This window comes from Nematolebias whitei, chromosome 15 (assembly GCF_014905685.2).
Source record: "Nematolebias whitei isolate Nwh7 chromosome 15, NemWhi1, whole genome shotgun sequence".
In the NCBI taxonomy this organism is placed as follows: domain Eukaryota; kingdom Metazoa; phylum Chordata; class Actinopteri; order Cyprinodontiformes; family Rivulidae; genus Nematolebias; species Nematolebias whitei.
The window spans coordinates 40,571,296-40,590,052 of record NC_056512.1 but is presented as its reverse complement, the minus strand read 5'-3'; the positions used below and the strand labels follow the sequence as shown (position 1 = coordinate 40,590,052).

Here is an 18,757-nt window from a genome sequence, read left to right as displayed (position 1 = left end):
TAGAACAGAACATGATGTATAGAACAGAACATGGTTTGTAGAACAGAACATGCTGTATAGAACAGAACATGGTTTGTAGAACAGAACATGGTGTGTAGAACAGAACATGGTTTGTAGAACAGAACAAGATGTGTAGAACAAAACATGATGTGTAGAACAGAACATGGTTTGTAGAGCAGAACATGGTTTGTAGAACAGAACATGATGTGTAGAGCAGAACATGGTTTAGCACCTGTAGCTGCTTTAGGAGACACTTCCTCCTCAAAAGCAGTAACTAAAACAGCCGTGGTGACTTCAGTGGATGTTCTTATTTGAGCATCATCAGCTTCTTTAGAAATAACATTTTCACCTTCTGTGAAAGTAAACAATGAACAGGTTTTATTGTTACAAGAGAGTAAACCGGACATTTATTGCAACACGGACACACTGACCTTTCTGGATCTCCCAGTCTGCTCTCAGCCTGGCAGGGAATTTGTCCCACATGGGGGACTCTCCTCCAAATGCAGAAAGACACTTCATGTTTTGGACGTCACACGTTGTCCCCTCAGAGCAGCAGTGGAACTTATCATGGCAGCAGACGGCCTGCACAGACAGTGAAGTCACGTTAGGTGTCTCCTCACAACCTTGCAGGAGCGAGACGATGTGGGGACGTCCGGACAGGACATGCAAAGACATCATTTGACTGTTCACCCTATCATTATCTCACTCATGGTGTGTACTTATATTTACATGAAGCAGCTGATTAAAGATCAATCACTGTGTACCTTTGGGATGGGACAGCATCCCCACCGGCCTTCTGCAGTTTCACAGCAGGTTGCACCGTTTGGACACTCCGACACGCCGTCATTACACAAAACTGTAGTCACGTGTTCTTTCACAACCACACGAGAGAGATTATTTTTAACTGAACTGATAAAACAGTGGTATGTGAGAATAAAATATAAATACTGTCAAAGAAATTCAACCTTTTATGATGCAGGAGCGGCTGTCAATGCTGCACTGGTGTCCCTCAGGGCAGCAGTGTTTGCCATCAGAGCAGGAGACTCCCTGTTGGAGGTCAAGAAATAATTAAAAAAACACATCATAATTTAACTTTAAAAGGATATTTTCTAAACAAAACCCTTCAAAAAATGTGGTAGCTGTAAAAACAAAAGACTTGTGGGCTATTTACAGCTAACGTCCAGCTGTTTTTTGAGTGCAGCTTTTTCATAATTTTTCCCAAAGAGGATCAATTTCCTTGGTCAGGGTCATGGGGAGCTGGTGCTTGTCTTCAGGGGTTGTTGAGTGAGACGTAGGGTATGTCCTGGACAGGACAACAGTCCATCACATGGACAAATGAGACAAACCCAAGAACAAAATTGTCACCAATCAGCCTAACATGCATGTTTTTGGCTTATATGGGAGGAAACCCACGCGTGCACAGGGGGAGCATCTAAAAGTAACAAGTTGATTTATTCATCAGATAACGTGCACAAGAAGATTAATTTCGCAAGATGGCTACTTTCAACCTTTTGTCACTCCTAAATGTGAGTGAGCGTAGCTGCAATATTTGTCAAACAATATTTGTAAAAAACAAAAAAAAGAAAAATTTTGATTCTTACTTTATGATTTGCATCATTTTACATGTTCTCGTGACGTTACGATAAATATTTTGAAACTATAAAGCAAAAATGAAAAAGGAATTTTGACGTTTAGTTGAAACATGTAAATTATTTATTTTCTGTTATTTTCATGCATTTTAAATGAGTCCTAAACATCTAGAAAAATTTGGATTGCACTTGGAAAGATCAGCTAAAAAAAAAAAAAAAAAACTCAAGAGAGACAATGCACATTGAAATATTTAAATGAAAAACTAGAAATAAAACTTTATATTCTGGATTTTGAACCCATTGGATCTATTAGAAAATTAGCTCATCATTAAATACATATTAATTTACCGTAAGTTTCAACTGGTGACTTAAATTTAAAAAGAGTATAAAAAAAATTAGCACTGAACATTTAATTTTTTTGGCATTCAGAAAATTAAAGCAACTAAAATATTTGGCACTGAAGACAAGTTTACTTTGTGCAGAAACAAACACTTAAAGTCTAAAATTAACTGTTTTTAATTAGGGATGCACAATATTGGATTTTTGGCCAATATCCGATATGCTGATATCTTAAAACTTAATTAGCCGATAACAAATATTACAAATATTTATTCCTTAGACCTACTTACAGAGACTACACAGCTTTCTGTGCTGTGGAATTAAAATACTACATTATTCTGCATGGTCTTTATCAGTTTGGCCTCATACCTAATGCAGATGCTGAAAAAGGGGATGAAAATGATGTAACACTTCAACTTGGATTATGTTTAATGTCAAATTTTGTCACTGGCTGGTTGTCCTACAAAAACAGTGACTTTTATATCGGTGAGTTATTCTGATGGAATGGCCGATGTCTGATATTTAACTTTAACGCCAATATCAGCCGATACCGATACCATGCCGATAATATTGTGCATCCCTAGTTTTAATAAATGTAAAGAACAAAAACAAAAGTCAGCAGCTCCAGATATCTTCTTCCTGAATTATCACTTTTAATCGTTCACAATAATTATTAAAAAGTTCTGGACCTTTTTCACGCTGCATGGGTTAATTACCTTTGCTAAGGGACAGCAGCCAAACCTCGTCAAAGCCTTCAGGCAGGAAAACTCAGCGGGGCACTGGGACTGATCAGGACAGACGTTATCGTCGTCCTCGCCCACGTAGGACTTGATCATTCTGAAGGACTGAAAGAGGAACACGGCTCAGAATATTTCATCTGTGCTCATGAAGGAAAACCATGGATCATACTTTAGAGACTGGAAGCTGATCAGCAGAGGTCCTGTCCCCCCACGGGATGGACACGGTGGCGTTCACGCAGCTGGACGCAGCTGCATCGCAGAGTGTCCATGCTGGACAGCAGTGGACATGGTCCTCACAGCATTCAGCCTGTGGAGACAGGAGGACGAACACTTTGACTACCAAAATTATACAGTCTTTTAACATTTGCATGGAGTAAACCTAGCGGCTTTATCTGGTTCATAAAGTGGTAAAACGTTATTCAGGATGAATAGTACTACAGTAGAATCATTTTAATTTAGTGTGCAAGACAAATATTGTCTTTAAAGTTCATGATATGGACATACGAAAGGAAAAGTAGACCTGCTAAAGATGAAATACTTTATGTTTGCTGAAAAGGTTGGATTAGGATTATTTTATATTAATATATTTTAGTATAAAAGCTTTGGAAATTATTAATTTGTTAATCTACCAAGGTTTTTAGTTTTTCTTAGTTCATATATTAGATGTTATTACTGTTTTTCTTTTACATTTTATACTTTTGTTGGCTGTAACTGGGACCCTGTGTAAACAATTTCGTTCCACCACATGTACCACATGTGGTGCGTATGACAAATAAAGAACCTTGAATCCTTAAGTCAGGTCCTCTGGATAGATTCTTCTTGTTCAAACGTTTCATCTTTATCCAAAAGACTTCTTCAGTCTGAGGAGCTGCAACAAACTCAGTCTTATAAATCGTTTTTTTGGATAAAAGACGAAACGTTTTAACAAGAAAAAAAACGTCCAGAGGACCTGACTTAACTTTGTTAGATTTATCTACCTGGATTATTGAGCATGAATCAGGATATTAATTTGTTCAGTTTGGATTATATTTGTTAGGCTCTATAACACACTGCTGACTGTCAGCACTGGGTTTGGATGTGTTGGATAGAGACTATACATCAGGAATTACAGTTCAGAACGAGTGAATACATTTAGGCAAGACAGAAATATTGATTTAAGTTCATTTAGACTTTGTATGACGGCGTGAAAACCAGCTTCAATAAAACGTATCTAGCAATCTGTATATCAGACATGTGATTTTGGGGGTTTCTCCAGGGGTTAAAATATGTCAAATTAAACAAATTGTAACAGAACATCGGAAAAACTTAAGAGGCATTTATCATTTATTTAAAATCACAGAAAAAGTACTGTTATGTACCTGAATAGTGTAATATTGAGATAAGCTTGGGTGCTGAAACTGAGCCAAGTGTTGTCCGTGTTTCTATTCACGCACAGTGTTTATTGTTGGTACAAATGATGACAAAAAAAATCAGACCGAATGAAACAACCATCACTGAACCAGATCAAAGTTTAGCTCCAGGAAACCAGAACAGTGCGTTCACAGCACAAGCTGCTAAATTCACCTTATTTGTGCTGAGTTGTTTATTTTAACCCTGAAACATTTACAGTTATACTGCAGCAATACTACTTAACATCATCTCCATCCCTGCTTCAGTGCACCTGTAAATATAAAGAGAATGCTCTGAGAAAATGTTTTAAGTCTGTTCGGTCTACCTGGTCAAACGGACAGCACTCGTAGCCGTTAGTTGGGCTGCTGCAGCAGGTTTGTCCCTCCTTACATCGTCCTGCATCCGGACACTCATCAGCACCAACCAGGACCAGAAGAGCCCCATAGATCACCGTCCAGCTCTGCATCTGCAGGAAGAATCACACAAAGACTGGCTAAAAAAAAAGGACATTATGCACAGTTGACCCCCTTTTCATTAGACATCAGGGATTGTTTTTCTTCTCAAAAAGCTGCTCAAACTCTTGGTTCTGAGGGAATACATATTTTGTAACCTTTCTTAGACTTGTTTTTTTTGTGTGTTAAAAATAAACCAAAGTAATAACAAATGCAATACTGTCTGAAAGAGACTCAGTGCTGTTTGTTCATTGGTACGGCCTTTTTGTGCTTTTTGTTCTTTTACTTTTCAAAGCATTACAAACACAAGATTGGGAAGATTAAACACATTCAGTTTTGTTTAACTTACAATTTAGGAAATGCCAAAAAGATATGAATACGTTACACAAAATAAAGAACAGGCAAACATTAATAAAACTAAAACAAAAAAGAAAAGTAGTTTGTGAATCATCAAGAATGCAATTTCAAATTCTTTTACTTTTCAAGCATTTTTCCATAGATTTGAATTCAAAAGAATTCCCTAATGCTCTTACCTTTATGAAAGTCAGAAAAGCTGTTGTGAGGAGGCAGAAGTTTCATCTGTGTCTTATAATTCCCTTAAATAAATCCAATCTTATCTTTCAGATCACGCCCACAGAGAGGAGGTGAAAAGTAGCTCCTAATTTCCATAACTATCATCTAGTCGCAAAACTGAAACTCTCGTTTTAATTAATTGTTGAATTAATTATTATGAATATTTTTAGACGTATCATTCTGAATAAATCCCATTTAAGATGTGTAGCCTTCGTGTAGTTTATTTTTGTTTACGAGGCAGCTGGCGCAGTGCAATTGCAAAGTCAGTCCACTAGAGGGCGCCAGAGATGCGACGGTAGCATCAGGGGGAGGAGCCAAGTGACGCAGCGCGCTGATCTCCAAACCATCTGTACAACCCGCTCTCCGTTTCTTCAACGCTGCTGGATTTAGTGCATATGTTTGCGGAGTCGGGGCAAAGGAGAAGCGAGCGTTCTGCGTGACCCAAAAACTGTTCGACTCCTAAAAGGTTTTGCATTCGGGCTGCACGCATGCGATGGATGGCCTGAATAATTTGAAGTGGCTTTTAACTGATATGGGTGAAGAAGACTCGTGTGTTTGTAAAAGAGGCTGGCAGCTAAAGTAGAGGTGCGTAATGGGAGCTCCTCGTCTTTAAAAAGAGGTTATTTAAGAAAAACAACAACAAGTTATTTAAGAAAAACAACAACAAGCTAGCTAAGTTACGCAGCTAACTAGCGTGTTAGCAGTTAATAAGATCACATTTGCAACAAGCCTCACTCAGGGCATTGGATAACTAATTCAATTTAATATTAAACTATATTCTTCCTGCTCACCTCTAGTATATTCATATACTGTACTAGATATTCTATATTCATTTAGTTAGCGAGCTAACGCTAAAAAAAGAACGAAGTGTACCATCGCTGGATTTCATCAATGTTTCGGACTGTGATGTTTTTTAGTGTCCAGTTGAAATTTAACTGTAATCTAATTTAACCCGAAGTTTGCTTTCTAACAAACGTATATCCTGTCAGCACGAGACTTGTTTGCGTGACAATCCTCCCTGCAGATTTCTGTAATCCACGCAACCTTCAACGTTTTTTTTTTGTTTTTTTTTTTAACTATCAGAAATGGAGAAACACGATGTTGCAGAGCAGTTTACTAAAATCCAGAGGTACGTAGTTAAAATCGTTAGACAAAATAAGACTTCAGAGACTTGACTGCTGGACAAGAAAGCGGAAACGACAACAAAAAAAGATGCATCGTGGTGGTTTAGGGCAACCATTTTGGCTTGTGGTCAGGAGGCGAGGCTTCATTGACTGCATGGTGAGATTGAAGACATGCATGTCAGAGATAAGCTATCAAAACGTTTCAAAGACCTTGTTTTAACAACTCCACCTAGCCTTGCTCTGCTCACTTTAAAGACAAACGTGCCAAGGCTTTACCACAGGGTCACGTCTTCCATCAATGTGGGCCTTTCCAGCTAATTACCTTGAGGTGACAGGAGCAGGTAACGCACACCTTTCAGTTCTGACACAACAAGACGCTGTTAGTGTTCGGTTGCGGATCTTTTTGGGACGCTGTCACTCCTGAGTTGTTAAACGTCACTGTGGGATTAAATTTCTTCAGCTTGCAGCTTGGTTCGACAGGATCGGAGGACGCCTGTGAAGTTCGGCGGCCATGATGATGTGTGTTTGTTTTTTATTTTTGTTCTGACAGGTGGGCAGGATGGGGGAGCGGACCGTTGGCGGCCCTGTGGCTGCGATCTCTCCAGTGCAGCAGATGCTGGCCTCTGGCACTGGAGCCCTCCTCACATCTCTTTTTGGTTAGATTATAGAAGCGATGTCTATAAAAAAAAAAAAAAAAAAAAAAGCTCACTCAAGTGGAGTTTTTTGTACAGTTTTGTTTGCACTTATTTTGTGTATTATGTTGTAATGATTGAAGCTGTGGATTTGTTTACAGTCACACCGTTGGACGTTGTGAAGATAAGGCTGCAGGCTCAGCAGACACCCTTCCACCAAGGTACAAAAACAAAAAAAGTATTTTTTTTAGTCCTTTGATATCGCTTTGCTCCTGAAACTAACCCTGCCACTCTTATCGGCTCAGTCATAACACCCTGCCTTCTTTCTGTCCCTTTCTTTGCTTCGTTTTATAGCTTTAGCCTGTGAACTCACTCCGAAAAGTGTCAGCCGCTCTTCAAGATGTGAGTATTGACCCGCTGCAGCAACAAATAAGGCAGATATTTTCTGTGTGGCCACGTGCTAGAATAACAACCAATATCTGCTTGACAAGCCAAAATAGCTTTTTTGCAAATAGAGTCGAATAAAAGTCTCTTTAGAAGCCAGTCCTAAATAAATATTTGCAGTAAATGGAAACAAGGACAGGCCTGATGTTATCTTCTGAGTGGCAGTTTGGTCAGCCTGTGGTATTAACAACTCTTCTGTGAAGGCTTGTATAATCCAGATTGCATGTTCACATTAAGCCGAGTTGCAGTTAATAAGTAAACTGCTAGCAGTGGATGGGTTTATACAGTCGGTGCATGCTTAGTTTGATTGCTGGTTCTTCTTTCCAGGGAAGTGCTTTTTGTATTGCAATGGACTGATGGACCACATCTATGTCTGTCGCAACGGATCCAGCTGTACCAGCTGGTACAAAACACCAACACATTTTAGTGGGACTCTTGTAAGTTACACCCCTTTTTTATTTATTGTTATTTTTGTGCATTTATTTTCCACAAATTGAGCCTTGTTTGTTTGTTTTTGTCACAGGATGCTTTTGTGAAAATCACCCGTCATGAAGGACTTCGGTCTTTGTGGAGTGGGCTGCCACCAACACTGTGAGTGACCTCTAGGAAATATTTACACAACGAGATAAATGAAGAGAGTTGTCGTTTTTATGTAGGCTGCAGCTCAGAGGAGGTTTTGGAAACTGGATGTGGCCCAGTAATCTTGTTCCTTTGAAATATTTTTGGCTAAATAAAGAAGATCCAAACTGATGGATGTGTCAGGTTTAAGAATCTATCAAATTCTTTACTCTTTCTTCTTTAGTCTTGAAAACTCCCAACCATTTTTTACGAGACCAAATCTAACGCCATCGCTGAACTCCCCGCAGCCGCAAAATTCAAAGTTACTCAAAAACAACATTTCATACCAAATCATGTAAATAATAAGGATAAGAGAGCGAGTCTGAGCAGCTATTCTTGATGTAGCAATCTTATTTCTTTATTTTATAGTTTTAAACGACCAAACATAAATGTTTACTATACTAAAATACTTCTTGCACAGAAAAATCCCAACACTTTTTTCATTTTTGTGTGTGTGTAGGGTTATGGCGGTGCCAGCCACAATTATCTACTTCACCTGCTACGACCAGCTGAGGGACTTCCTGTGGTTCGGTCTGGGTCTCCAGGGAAACCATATCCCTCTTCTCGCTGGAGGTCTTGCCAGATGTAAGTGCATGAAAAGCTCATGTGGGTATCTCAGCTCTTTTATGTTGGTGTGTTTCTTACATTTTGACATGCGGTTTGGTGTGTGTCTTGCAGTGGGAGCTGTGACGGTGATCAGCCCCCTGGAGCTGGTCAGGACCAAGATGCAGTCCAAAAAGCTGACTTACAGCGAGCTGCAGGTTTGTATTCGCTCTGCTGTGGCCCAGGGCGGTCTGCTGTCCCTGTGGAGGGGCTGGGGACCCACCGTCTTCAGAGACGTGCCCTTTTCAGGTGAGAAACGTGAATGAGCAGTTCACCGGTCTGCTACAGAGACAGATAAATGTTTCTTCACATCCTGTTGGTTACAGCGTTCGCCAATCGTGGAGCTAATATAATCTCGTATTGTTAAATATTCTGCTGAATATAGCAAAAATATAAAGTTAAAAACGCTTTTGAAATCACAGATATTGATGTTTTGACTGCAGTTCTGCTTTCAGGAGTTTTACAGTTAAAATAAGATGAAAATTATGAGACTTGTTTAAAAAAAATAAAACATAATAATCATTTATCATAAATTTGTTAATTGTTACAAGAGAACCAACCTTGTGTTGTGTGTTTTTGCAGCTTTGTACTGGTTTAACTATGAGCTGGTGAAGTCCAGGCTGTGTGAACGGTACCAAATGCCTCAGGCCAACTTTTCCGTCAGCTTTACTGCCGGAGCTGTCTCTGGAGCTGTAAGAACTAAAAAATAAATAAAAGCTGAACCTCGGTTATCACAGTTTAACATGCTTTTAGCTGTTTGTTTTCATTTTACCACACAGAAGTAACATTTAATGCAGCAGTTCCCAAACCTTTTAGCCTTTCCTGTGTTGAAGTTATGACATCAGCGGTTGTTTTTAGATTTAATTGGGTTTCTGCAGATTGTCTGAGAACGCCCACTTAATAATGTTCAATGACCCACAGTGGGCTCCCAACCCTTACTTTGGGAACCACTGGTTTTATGCATCCATTAATTGTAAGATGGCTGCTAACTGGCCTGACAAGACCACAGGAAAAAGTTGCATCAGATTTCAACACGTGAAATTTTAAGAATAGTTTTAGAAAACAATGATAATAAAATAGACATTTCTGCTCACTCAGACTTTATGAACATTTTAGAGGAAAAAATAGCTAATTGGTTAGCTTCTAGTAAAAGTCAACAAAAGGGCAACCTAATCGATCTGTTTTTATGACTTATTCATCACAAATAACCGATATTATGTAAGAATGACTTTTACAACATTCAGATATCTGATATCAGTCTTTGGGTAATGAGCCTGTTACAGGTATTTTAACCAGGACACAGTTCGACACACATTCAGGTGTTAGCGTCGCTTTAGCAATAAATCAAGATAGTTTTTACCTAATTAGTTATCCTTTAAGAAAAGATAAGCTCTGTGTGGTTGTAACTTGGCCGCTGTGGTTCCGGAAGTGACTTCCTGTTTGTCATGATCAGATTGCTGCTGTCCTCACGCTGCCGTTTGACGTCGTAAAAACTCGGAGGCAGATTCAGCTTGGAGAGATGGATACTCTGGGAGGTCTGTGTTTTACAAACTTTACACATGCATTTAGTTTAGCAAGGTTGAGTCGGGTCCTCTGGATGGATGCTTCTTTGTGGAAAGGATCTGACTCAACCTTGTTAGATTTATCCGCCTGGATTATTGAGCATGCATCAGGCGCATTTAGGTTGTGTAAAATTCTTGATTTTATGTGAAAAGCCTTTCCTAAGCAGTGTCTTTTATAGGTTACCTGAAGAAAAACATGTCCACTTGGTGCATAATGAAGGACATTTGGGCTGAGTTGGGCTACAGAGGCCTTTTTGCAGGTACGTTCCATCGTTTTTATGTTGCTAAAAATGTGTTTGGTTGCTGAAAAGTGAAAACATGTTTCTCTTTCCAGGTTTCATGCCCAGGGTGATCAAAGTAGCTCCAGCTTGTGCCGTTATGATAAGCAGCTACGAGTTTGGGAAGGCCTTCTTTCAACAGATGAACCTTGATCAGCAGCAGCTGGCAACCTGAAGGCTGTCGGGGGGAGGGTGGGGGGTGTCCCTGTGGTAAACATGCTGTTGGGATCGAGTCTCCTCAGATAAAAGCTTGAGGGACTGGACAGCCTGGTGTTATTTTTTTTATTTCATTTTATTTCTCAACACAAGATAAACTTGACACACTGACCATCTTGGCCATAATAAGGCATTTGATCTAGATCCTGAGAGAACATAGACTTTGTTTTTTTTTTTGTTTTTTTTTTTTAAATAGGTGAAAGTGAAGTAGTGGTTTAATGAATAAACTTTCACTGAATGTGTTGAGGAATGTGCCGCAGATTCAGTTCAAACGCAGCATCTTCGATGACGACGCTGAGACCACTTAGCCCAATCTGCATGACTCCCAAAGACTTCACCTGTACTGTAACACGAGTCAGCAGGAAATTCACTCACCGCTCCATAAAGTGCATGGTGCGTGCAGCCCTTTGCAGTACAGAGTCCAGATAAGCTGCTCCACCCCATTTGCTCTTCTGCATAATCTGTCCTTCAACAGTAAAGCATGGCAACTTTCCACAATTATCTGCTGTGTAGATGATTGATACGTTTTGTATGCTGGAAAAAAAATTGGCATTTTTATGTTTGCATCAAGAGCTGTGAAACTGCAAAGCATTCAGAGCAAAATGTTTAAGTGTTTGGATATATGCCTGTTTTTGTTATGTGCGTTCAATAAATGCCACACTTTACGACATGCAACATTTTGTTTGGTGATGGTATGCTTGATTCACAATGGCAAAACTGAAGCAAGTCGTACTGAATGTTACAGCATGTCTTAAAGCTTTGAGCATGTGTTGCTGTACGTCAAAATATTTCGGTCAAAAATAAGAATTTGTCAAAACTCCCAGGAAGTCCTTTGGGGAAACTCTTGAGTGGTTTTCAAAATGTTGCCTAGTGAAGCTTTCTGGTGAATAAACGCTTTAAAATATACAAAAAAAGAAAAACACTGGACCACAAACATTGTTTTTTGTTATTATTTTTTTTTATTATAAATGCATATTGAATTAAAATGTTACAACCCGACTCGTGCGTAAAAAGTGATTTATTTATAGCAGTGTCATTAAAATGTCCCTTTTTAAATAGTCACAAGGGCAAAAAAGTTTTGATATTGTACACAAGAACTGCTGAAAATGATGATTATAATCAAAAGACATGATTTTTTTTTTCATCACCGCTGCAAATGGTGTTACCATCTGCATTTATATAAAGGTATATTTGTAATTGCAAAAATTACCGTTTTAATCTCAAATGTGTTTATTGATTTACTTTAGTTGTGAGGATTTGAGCACCCCGATAGTCGCTAAATGCTTCGAAAAACTGGTCATGACACATCAAAACAACCATCAACGAGGACCCTCATCAGTATGCATACCGTGAGAACCGATCAACAGAGGAAGCCATCTCCTCTGTGGTCCACACTGCGCTCAACCACCTGGAGCAGAAAAAAACTTGCATCCGTATGCTCTTTGTGGACTTCACATCCGCCTTCAACACCATGATCCCCCAAACCCTGATGGACAAACTATCCACACTAGGACTAAGCCCCTCCATTTGCAACTGGGTACTAGACTTCTTAACAAACAGACCACAGTCAGTGAGGATCCACAACTTCTCCTCCTCCACCATAACCCTCAGCACTGGCTCTCCTCAGGGATGTGTGTTAAGCCCCCTCCTGTTTACTCTGCTCATGTATGATTGTGCAGCTACCCATCCAGGCTGTCACATTGTAAAGTTTGCAGATGATACAGCGGTGGTGGGATGCATCACAAACAATGATGAGTCCAGCTACAGGCAAGAGGTGGAACACCTGGAGAGCTGCTGCAAAGAGAATAACCTTCACATCAATGTGAAGAAGACAAAGGAGATGATTGTGGACTTCAGAAGGAACAAAAACATCTACACCCCCCTGAACATAAGAGGATCTGCGGTGGAAGTGGTCTCCAGCTACAAGTACTTGGGTGTACACATGAACAACAACCTCAGCTGGAGCAACAACACCACCAGCCTGATCAAGAAAGCTCATCAGAGACTCTACTTCCTCAGACGGCTGAGGCGAGCTGGTCTGGGAAGCTCGGTCCTCACCTCCTTCTACAGGTGTGCAGTGGAGAGCATCCTGTGCTCCAGCATCAACATGTGGCATGGAGGCTGCACAGCTGTAGAAAGAAAAGCTTTGCAGAGAGTGGTGAAGGCTGCACAGAAGACTGTCGGAGTCAGCCTCCCCACCATCACAGACATCTACACCTCCAGATGCAGGAAGAGGGCCACCTGCATCATGAAGGACCTCACTCACCCAGCACACACACTTTTTGCCCCACTCCCCTCAGGAAGGAGGTTAAGGAGCATTAAGTGTAGAACCACTAGACTGAGGAACAGCTTCTACCCTGAGGCTGTTAGACTCATGAATCTCTAACTAGAATAATCACTGTGAAAAACTACATCATGTTGCTGCTGATCTGTTTAAATGTTGATGTGTTCATGCGTGCTCATCCGCTCACACAGACTCATGTTCATGTTTGTGCTGATGTTCAATGTTTTTATGTTATGAGTGCTTAGTGTATATTTAGTTGATGTTTTTCTTAGTTCATATCTTAGATGTTATTATTGTTTTTCTTATACATTTTATTGTTGGATGTAACTGGGACCCTGTGTACATAATTTCGCTCCACCACATGTACCACATGAGGTGCGAATGACAATAATCTCTGACTCTGAAAAATAATTTGCGCTGTGAATTATTTACACTATAAATGTCGACAGCGACATCTAGTGGCAGAGTATTAAAAGGGCCACGGCCGAAATCTCGTAGGCGGGGCTTATCTGTATAGTCTCGCTGATTCGCGCGATACTTTGTTTTGTATAAAATAGCTGTTTGCGAAATTTTAGGCCTCTTTCATTCGGACGGGAGACAAAATGGTGAGTTGTTTCTTGTCATCGCACGACATCTCACAAGAATCCAAGAACCATCTGACACATCCGTTCTCTTTTTCTTTTCTAAAGCTATCGAAGCGTGTTTGTTTATGTTCCCAATTAGACAGTCACAAATATTTTTAAGCATTTTAGTTTGTAACTGTAGCTTTAGCGATGCATGTTTTAGCCTCACCGGTGACTCATGGTCCAAAATGGCTGCTTAAACTAGGCCGATACATACGTCTTTTTTAGACGTAATAATATAAGTACTAAGTGAATACATAAGTGTAGTTGCTGGATTAAAAGTAATATTTTAAATGATTGTATTGTAATCCTTAAGTTTTTGTCAGGAGCGTTTGACTTTGCAACTGCTCACTGAAATGAATGTTAAATTTCACAGATCGTTCCAGGTTTACTCGATAAACATAAAATATGAAGCATCTAACTGGTTCTTTCATCATTTCACAGTCCCACCGTAAGTTTTCGGCTCCTCGCCACGGATCTCTAGGCTTCCTGCCCCGGAAGAGATGCCGCCGTCACCGGGGAAAGGTCAAGAGCTTCCCCAAGGATGACCCCAGCAAGCCCGTCCACATGACCGCCTTCCTGGGCTACAAAGCCGGCATGACCCACATCGTCCGTGAGGTGGACAGACCCGGCTCAAGTAAGTACTGCAGAACTAACGTTAAAGACCTCTGCAACAGTAGGTTCTGGTCCTCAGAACTGTTTGTGCAACCTGTTCCTAATTTATCACAAGCAAAATTTGTATTTTCTATTTATGTATCAAAATAAAGTTCTCAAAATGTTCTGCTTGTGATGAGACTCTCGACGGGCGGACAGAATGGGTGTAAACCCCCCTGTTGAATGTCGAGTACTGAACGCAGTTTATACTAATCGTATAAATAAATTCAAGACTGTAAAGCTCGAACTAGATGAGCAGTTTTTTTTTTTTTTTTTTACCACTTATGCAGAGATGAACAAAAAGGAAGTAGTTGAGGCTGTGACCATCATTGAGACTCCTCCCATGATTGTGGTTGGAGTCGTGGGTTACGTCAACACCCCCCGTGGCCTGCGTACCCTCAAGACCGTCTTCTCTGAGCATATCAGTGACGAGTGCAAGCGTCGGTTCTACAAGAACTGGTGAGTCCGAACCCGAGTCGTCTTGAGCTGAAGCAGTTGTTAGTTGCCAGTGAAAATAAAGCAGAACTACATTTTCACTGTGTGAGTCTAACATTTCGGTGGCCCCTCTGTGGCAGCTCCGCTCAGGCGCCGTGTGCCCTGATGAGCTCCGGGCTCCTCTGGCCAGTGGAAAGTGCTGCTTAGAAACTGCCATGAGCCAAAACCTTTCTTGGCTGACACTGCCCCCTTATCCTTGAAGGGAGAGCTATCAGCTGTGCACTGTGTTCTTCCGCTGGCCCTTTGGGGTCATGAGGGACCTGTGCCAAAATTATGTTTACTGGTACTTCTCTCAGGTACAAGTCAAAGAAGAAGGCTTTCACCAAATACTGCAAGAAATGGCAGGATGACGAGGGCAAGAAGCAGCTGGAGAAAGACTTTGCTACCATGAAGAAATACTGTGAGGTCATCAGAGTCATCACCCACACACAGGTCAGTTGGACTCGAGTTAAAATTTACTATCCTGTTCTGTCAGTGACGAGACCACGGAACCTGCGTCAGGCATGGCGCCCGACACTTATGAGGATATCTTCCATGCTGCCTTCCTTCTGAGACCCTAAAGCTAAAGTCAAACTCCTTTTTTAATGTGGTGTCAGTTGTTCATTTTCTGTGCTTTCCTCACGTTTTGTGTACAGATGCGTCTGTTGCCTCTGAGGCAGAAGAAGGCTCACCTGATGGAGGTGCAGCTCAATGGTGGCACCATCCCTGACAAGGTGGACTGGGCTCGTGAGAAGCTTGAGCAAGCCATCCCTGTCAACTCTGTCTTCGGCCAGGACGAGATGATCGACGTCATCGGTGTTACAAAGGGTCACGGATACAAGGGTAAATCTGTGATCCTGCTTTGAGATAAAAACCTTATTTATTTATTTTTATTAAAACGTTTTTTATGTCTTTTCTCTTAGGTGTCACCAGCCGTTGGCACACAAAGAAGCTTCCTCGCAAAACTCATCGTGGTCTGCGTAAGGTGGCCTGTATCGGTGCCTGGCATCCGGCCCGTGTGGCGTTCTCCGTGGCCCGCGCTGGTCAGAAGGGTTACCACCATCGTACAGAAATCAACAAGAAGGTCTACAAGATTGGCCAGGGCTTCCACACCAAGGATGGCAAAGTGGTCAAGAATAACGCCGCCACCGAGTACGATCTGACAAACAAGAGCATCAACCCCCTGGTAAGAGACCTAAAAGTTGATTTAACTTCTGAAGTCCAGAACAGAAATGTTTAAATCGATTGTCCATAAATTACAGGGCGGGTTTGTCCACTATGGAGAGGTTAACAACGACTTTGTCATGGTGAAGGGCTGTGTTGTTGGAACCAAGAAGAGGGTGCTGACTCTGCGCAAGGTGAGGCACAAACCTGTTGTCGAAGCCAAATGTACTGTCGAAGTAATGAAAAGGGAAGAAAAACTCAAATTCTTGATATGTTCCTCCAGTCTCTGCTGGTGCAGAGTAGCCGCCGTGCTTTGGAGAAGATCGACCTCAAGTTCATCGACACCACCTCCAAGTTCGGTCATGGTCGCTTCCAGACCGTGGAGGAGAAGAAGGCCTTTATGGTGAGACTTGATTAAAAACTGTTCGAATTTATTCAGGAGAGCTTGAGATGAAACATTGTCTTTTTCCGTCAGTCAAGTCTTTACTGATCTAAACAGAAAGTACCAGGATGATGCAGTTATCTCAGTAACTAGTTTTGACTGTCTTGCAAGTTCCTGCTGTTTATTTAAATTTTGTTTATAAAGAACTAGGCCTGTCACAATAAACAAATCAATTATCAATCAATGATGAATGAAAATTACTTCATATTCATCAGCTTTATCGTTTCTTCGTGTCTCTTTCTACTGAAGACACTGGATGACAAAAGGCACCAATGTGCCTTCGTCTAAAAAAAATTGTTTTTCTCTGCAAAAAGAAACTGAACTCGTTTACTGATTTATTATTTTTTTATTTGAAGATTTGTGTGAAAAATGCTATGCTAAAGAGCTCAAACCACACCAAGCATATGCCATTTTTGAAAACTAGAGACAACCCATGTCGCGTCAAGGGGGCTACTTCCCTTTTTTCTTTAACACACTGCTCGCTCCCTCGCTATCCATCCTTCAGTTCAGTCTTATACTGCCATCTAGTTGTCAAAAGCTACTACATGCAATAATTACCAACATTTCTTCTTAAATTTGACAATGATTACAAATTATCAAATTTCAAACAATATTATCGTTTATCACAATTTCTTAGACAATTAATCGCCCAGCAAAATGTGTTATCGTGACAGGCCTATAATGAATTTTGTGGAAACTTAACAGCAATGCAGCCACAATTAACTTTGTAAAAATGCTCATGTTTTTATTTTACTATATGGAGCACTGTTCGTAACCTGGTTCATCTGTCCGTATGAACCATGAGTTCCATTCCAGTGCCACAGTGATCTCCAGTGAGGCAGGGGAGCAGTGCCTGTTTGTGCTCGACTCCCTGTTCACTCTCTGGAAACACCGGCTGCTCTGAGCCCGTCGCAGACTTGTTGAAGTATCGACGTACGGCTGATGGTTTCTCGTTTTGTTCACAGGGACCCCTCAAGAAGGACCGCCTCGCCAAAGAAGAGACTGTTTAATGTCGGAACTTGACTGTCGCCATCGCTACTGTTCTGCAGAGTTTAATAAAAAAAGAAAATCAAAGGAATAACTGTTTTTATTTTGTGGAAGAATGTGATTAAACTTTTAAGTAGAATTGGTTGCACTTGACATAATTTGGGCTGAGCTTCCAGTCTTGTGTGCAACTAAAAAGGTTGCCGTCAGCTGCGTAGAAAGCGGCCACCTATGCAGAACTGATGGACAAAGTTTAGCAACCATTGCATGTTTTATTTAAACGGGCTCTGTCCTTGAGCTGTGAAGTTTGCATTTGGCTGACAGCAGAGCTGCTGCAGTCACAAGATAATTAAGCTCCAGCATCATCTACTCAATCCACTTCCAGAACTAAAACCTCTACTTCAGCAGGTAGTGAAGACCCAGGGAGGCTCAACAGGCCAGTTAGGGTTCCTGTTAAATGCTCCGCTGAGACGTATGTGCACAATCAGCAATTTTTAGCAGAAATGTGGATTTACAGGTTTTCAAGGTTCCACCTCACCTGGAGCTGAAGGATGATGGCTCTCCTGAGCAGCATTTTAAGATTTTGATCTCTTTACCAAAGCAGTTCTGGAACATGACGTTTCAATTCTGTTCCTTTATTTGTTCATGGTTAGATGATGTCATCCTTTCTGCATAATGAAGTATGTCCTTTATTGTAAAGTGCCTCTTTTTTGTATTTGTCAGCTGCTAGAGCTGCATGATTTCAGAAAAACTTGATATTTAACGAGATCAGCATCTAAACCAGGTGAGAGCATCAAGACGATTGAGACGGAACATGATTCATACTACTTGAAATTTAATGTTTTGTTTTTTGCAATATTGCTTTTGCTCTCACTGATGTAAAGACACATTTTCAACATATGCAGCCATAATCTAATTTTGCTTATTTTTAATATCTCTGTGCCAGAGTGTTATTTTGTCAAATGCTTCTTTGCATCTTTTTGTTGGTAAGCTAATGTGTGGTTGTTTATTTTGCAAGCGGCACGGTGGCTCAGTTCGTAGAGCTGTTGCCTCTCAGCAAGATGGTCACTGGATCAAATCCTGGGGGCCTTTCTGGGTGGAGTTTGCATGTTCTCTCAGTGCATGCGTGAGTTTTCTCCAGGTACTCCGGTTTCCTCCCACAGACCAACAACATGCATGTTCGACTGATAGATTGGAGTCCATTTTTACCACTGTGTGGCATCCCCCCTTCTTCCAACACTCAACAGACGTCTGGGGACAGAGGAGACCAGTTTCTCAAGTTTAGAAATAGGAATGCTCTCCCATTCATGTCTAATACAGGCCTCTAACTGTTCAATCGTCTTGGGCCTTCTTTGTCGCACCTTCCTCTTTATGATGCGCCAAATGTTCTCTATAGGTGAAAGATCTGGACTGCAGGCTGTCCATTTCAGTACCCGGATCCTTCTCCTACGTAGCCATGATGCTGTGATTGCTGCAGAATGTGGTCTGGCATTATCGTGTTGAAAAATGCAGGGTCTTCCCTGAAAGAGATGACGTCTAGATGGGAGCATATGTTGTTCTAGAACCTGAACAT

The 18,757-nt window shown here is 40.9% G+C and overlaps 3 protein-coding genes and 2 non-coding genes across 6 annotated transcripts in view; 4 read left to right on the top strand and 1 right to left on the bottom strand.

Moving 5' to 3' along the window:
* grna (granulin a) overlaps nt 1–4,523 on the bottom strand; it is an 11,782-nt gene extending 7,259 nt beyond the window's left edge. Inside the window, exons 1-7 of the mRNA XM_037688594.1 lie at nt 4,383–4,523; nt 2,838–2,975; nt 2,645–2,773; nt 966–1,047; nt 765–871; nt 432–582; nt 233–352 (exon numbers count right to left, since the gene is read on the bottom strand). Of these exons, the coding sequence (XP_037544522.1) occupies nt 233–352; nt 432–582; nt 765–871; nt 966–1,047; nt 2,645–2,773; nt 2,838–2,975; nt 4,383–4,523 (868 nt within the window). The remainder of the gene's footprint in view (nt 1–232; nt 353–431; nt 583–764; nt 872–965; nt 1,048–2,644; nt 2,774–2,837; nt 2,976–4,382) is intronic.
* Nucleotides 4,524–5,519: 996 nt separating this feature from the next.
* On the top strand, nt 5,520–11,229 carry slc25a39 (solute carrier family 25 member 39). 2 transcript variants are annotated; one of them, XM_037688693.1, is made up of 12 exons: nt 5,520–5,667; nt 6,757–6,862; nt 7,000–7,059; nt 7,193–7,240; nt 7,610–7,719; nt 7,806–7,873; nt 8,361–8,485; nt 8,579–8,752; nt 9,086–9,195; nt 9,957–10,038; nt 10,245–10,325; nt 10,400–11,229. In XM_037688693.1, the coding sequence occupies exons 2-12, from the start codon at nt 6,766–6,768 to the stop codon at nt 10,516–10,518; spliced, it is 1,074 nt and encodes a 357-aa protein (XP_037544621.1). In that variant the 5' UTR covers nt 5,520–5,667; nt 6,757–6,765; the 3' UTR covers nt 10,519–11,229. The 2 variants fall into 2 exon arrangements, with proteins under 2 accessions (XP_037544621.1, XP_037544622.1); XM_037688694.1 differs by lacking the exon at nt 5,520–5,667 and having other exon boundaries at nt 6,438–6,862.
* A 2,194-nt stretch (nt 11,230–13,423) lies between these two features.
* On the top strand, nt 13,424–17,278 carry rpl3 (ribosomal protein L3). Its single transcript, XM_037689208.1, has 9 exons — nt 13,424–13,448; nt 13,911–14,103; nt 14,411–14,579; nt 14,912–15,047; nt 15,251–15,437; nt 15,518–15,780; nt 15,857–15,952; nt 16,042–16,161; nt 17,166–17,278. The coding sequence occupies exons 1-9, from the start codon at nt 13,446–13,448 to the stop codon at nt 17,208–17,210; spliced, it is 1,212 nt and encodes a 403-aa protein (XP_037545136.1). The 5' UTR covers nt 13,424–13,445; the 3' UTR covers nt 17,211–17,278.
* Nucleotides 15,082–15,174, top strand: LOC119422242. Its single transcript, XR_005187412.1, has one exon. It is a non-coding gene; the product is annotated as a small nucleolar RNA U83B (small nucleolar RNA).
* On the top strand, nt 16,961–17,094 carry LOC119422239. Its single transcript, XR_005187409.1, has one exon. It is a non-coding gene; the product is annotated as a small nucleolar RNA SNORA54 (small nucleolar RNA).
* Nucleotides 17,279–18,757: the final 1,479 nt, after the last annotated feature.

Coding starts and splice junctions, on each gene's coding strand:
- slc25a39 (XM_037688693.1), top strand. CDS start 6,766: ATGGGGGAGCGGACCGTTGGCGGCCCTGTGGCTGCGATCTCTCCAGTG. Junction 7,241..7,609: donor TGTCAGCCGCTCTTCAAGAT/GTGAGTATTGAC, acceptor TCTTCTTTCCAG/GGAAGTGCTTTTTGTATTGC. Junction 7,874..8,360: donor AGTGGGCTGCCACCAACACT/GTGAGTGACCTC, acceptor GTGTGTGTGTAG/GGTTATGGCGGTGCCAGCCA.
- rpl3 (XM_037689208.1), top strand. Junction 15,438..15,517: donor AAAGGGTCACGGATACAAGG/GTAAATCTGTGA, acceptor CTTTTCTCTTAG/GTGTCACCAGCCGTTGGCAC. Junction 15,781..15,856: donor ACAAGAGCATCAACCCCCTG/GTAAGAGACCTA, acceptor CATAAATTACAG/GGCGGGTTTGTCCACTATGG.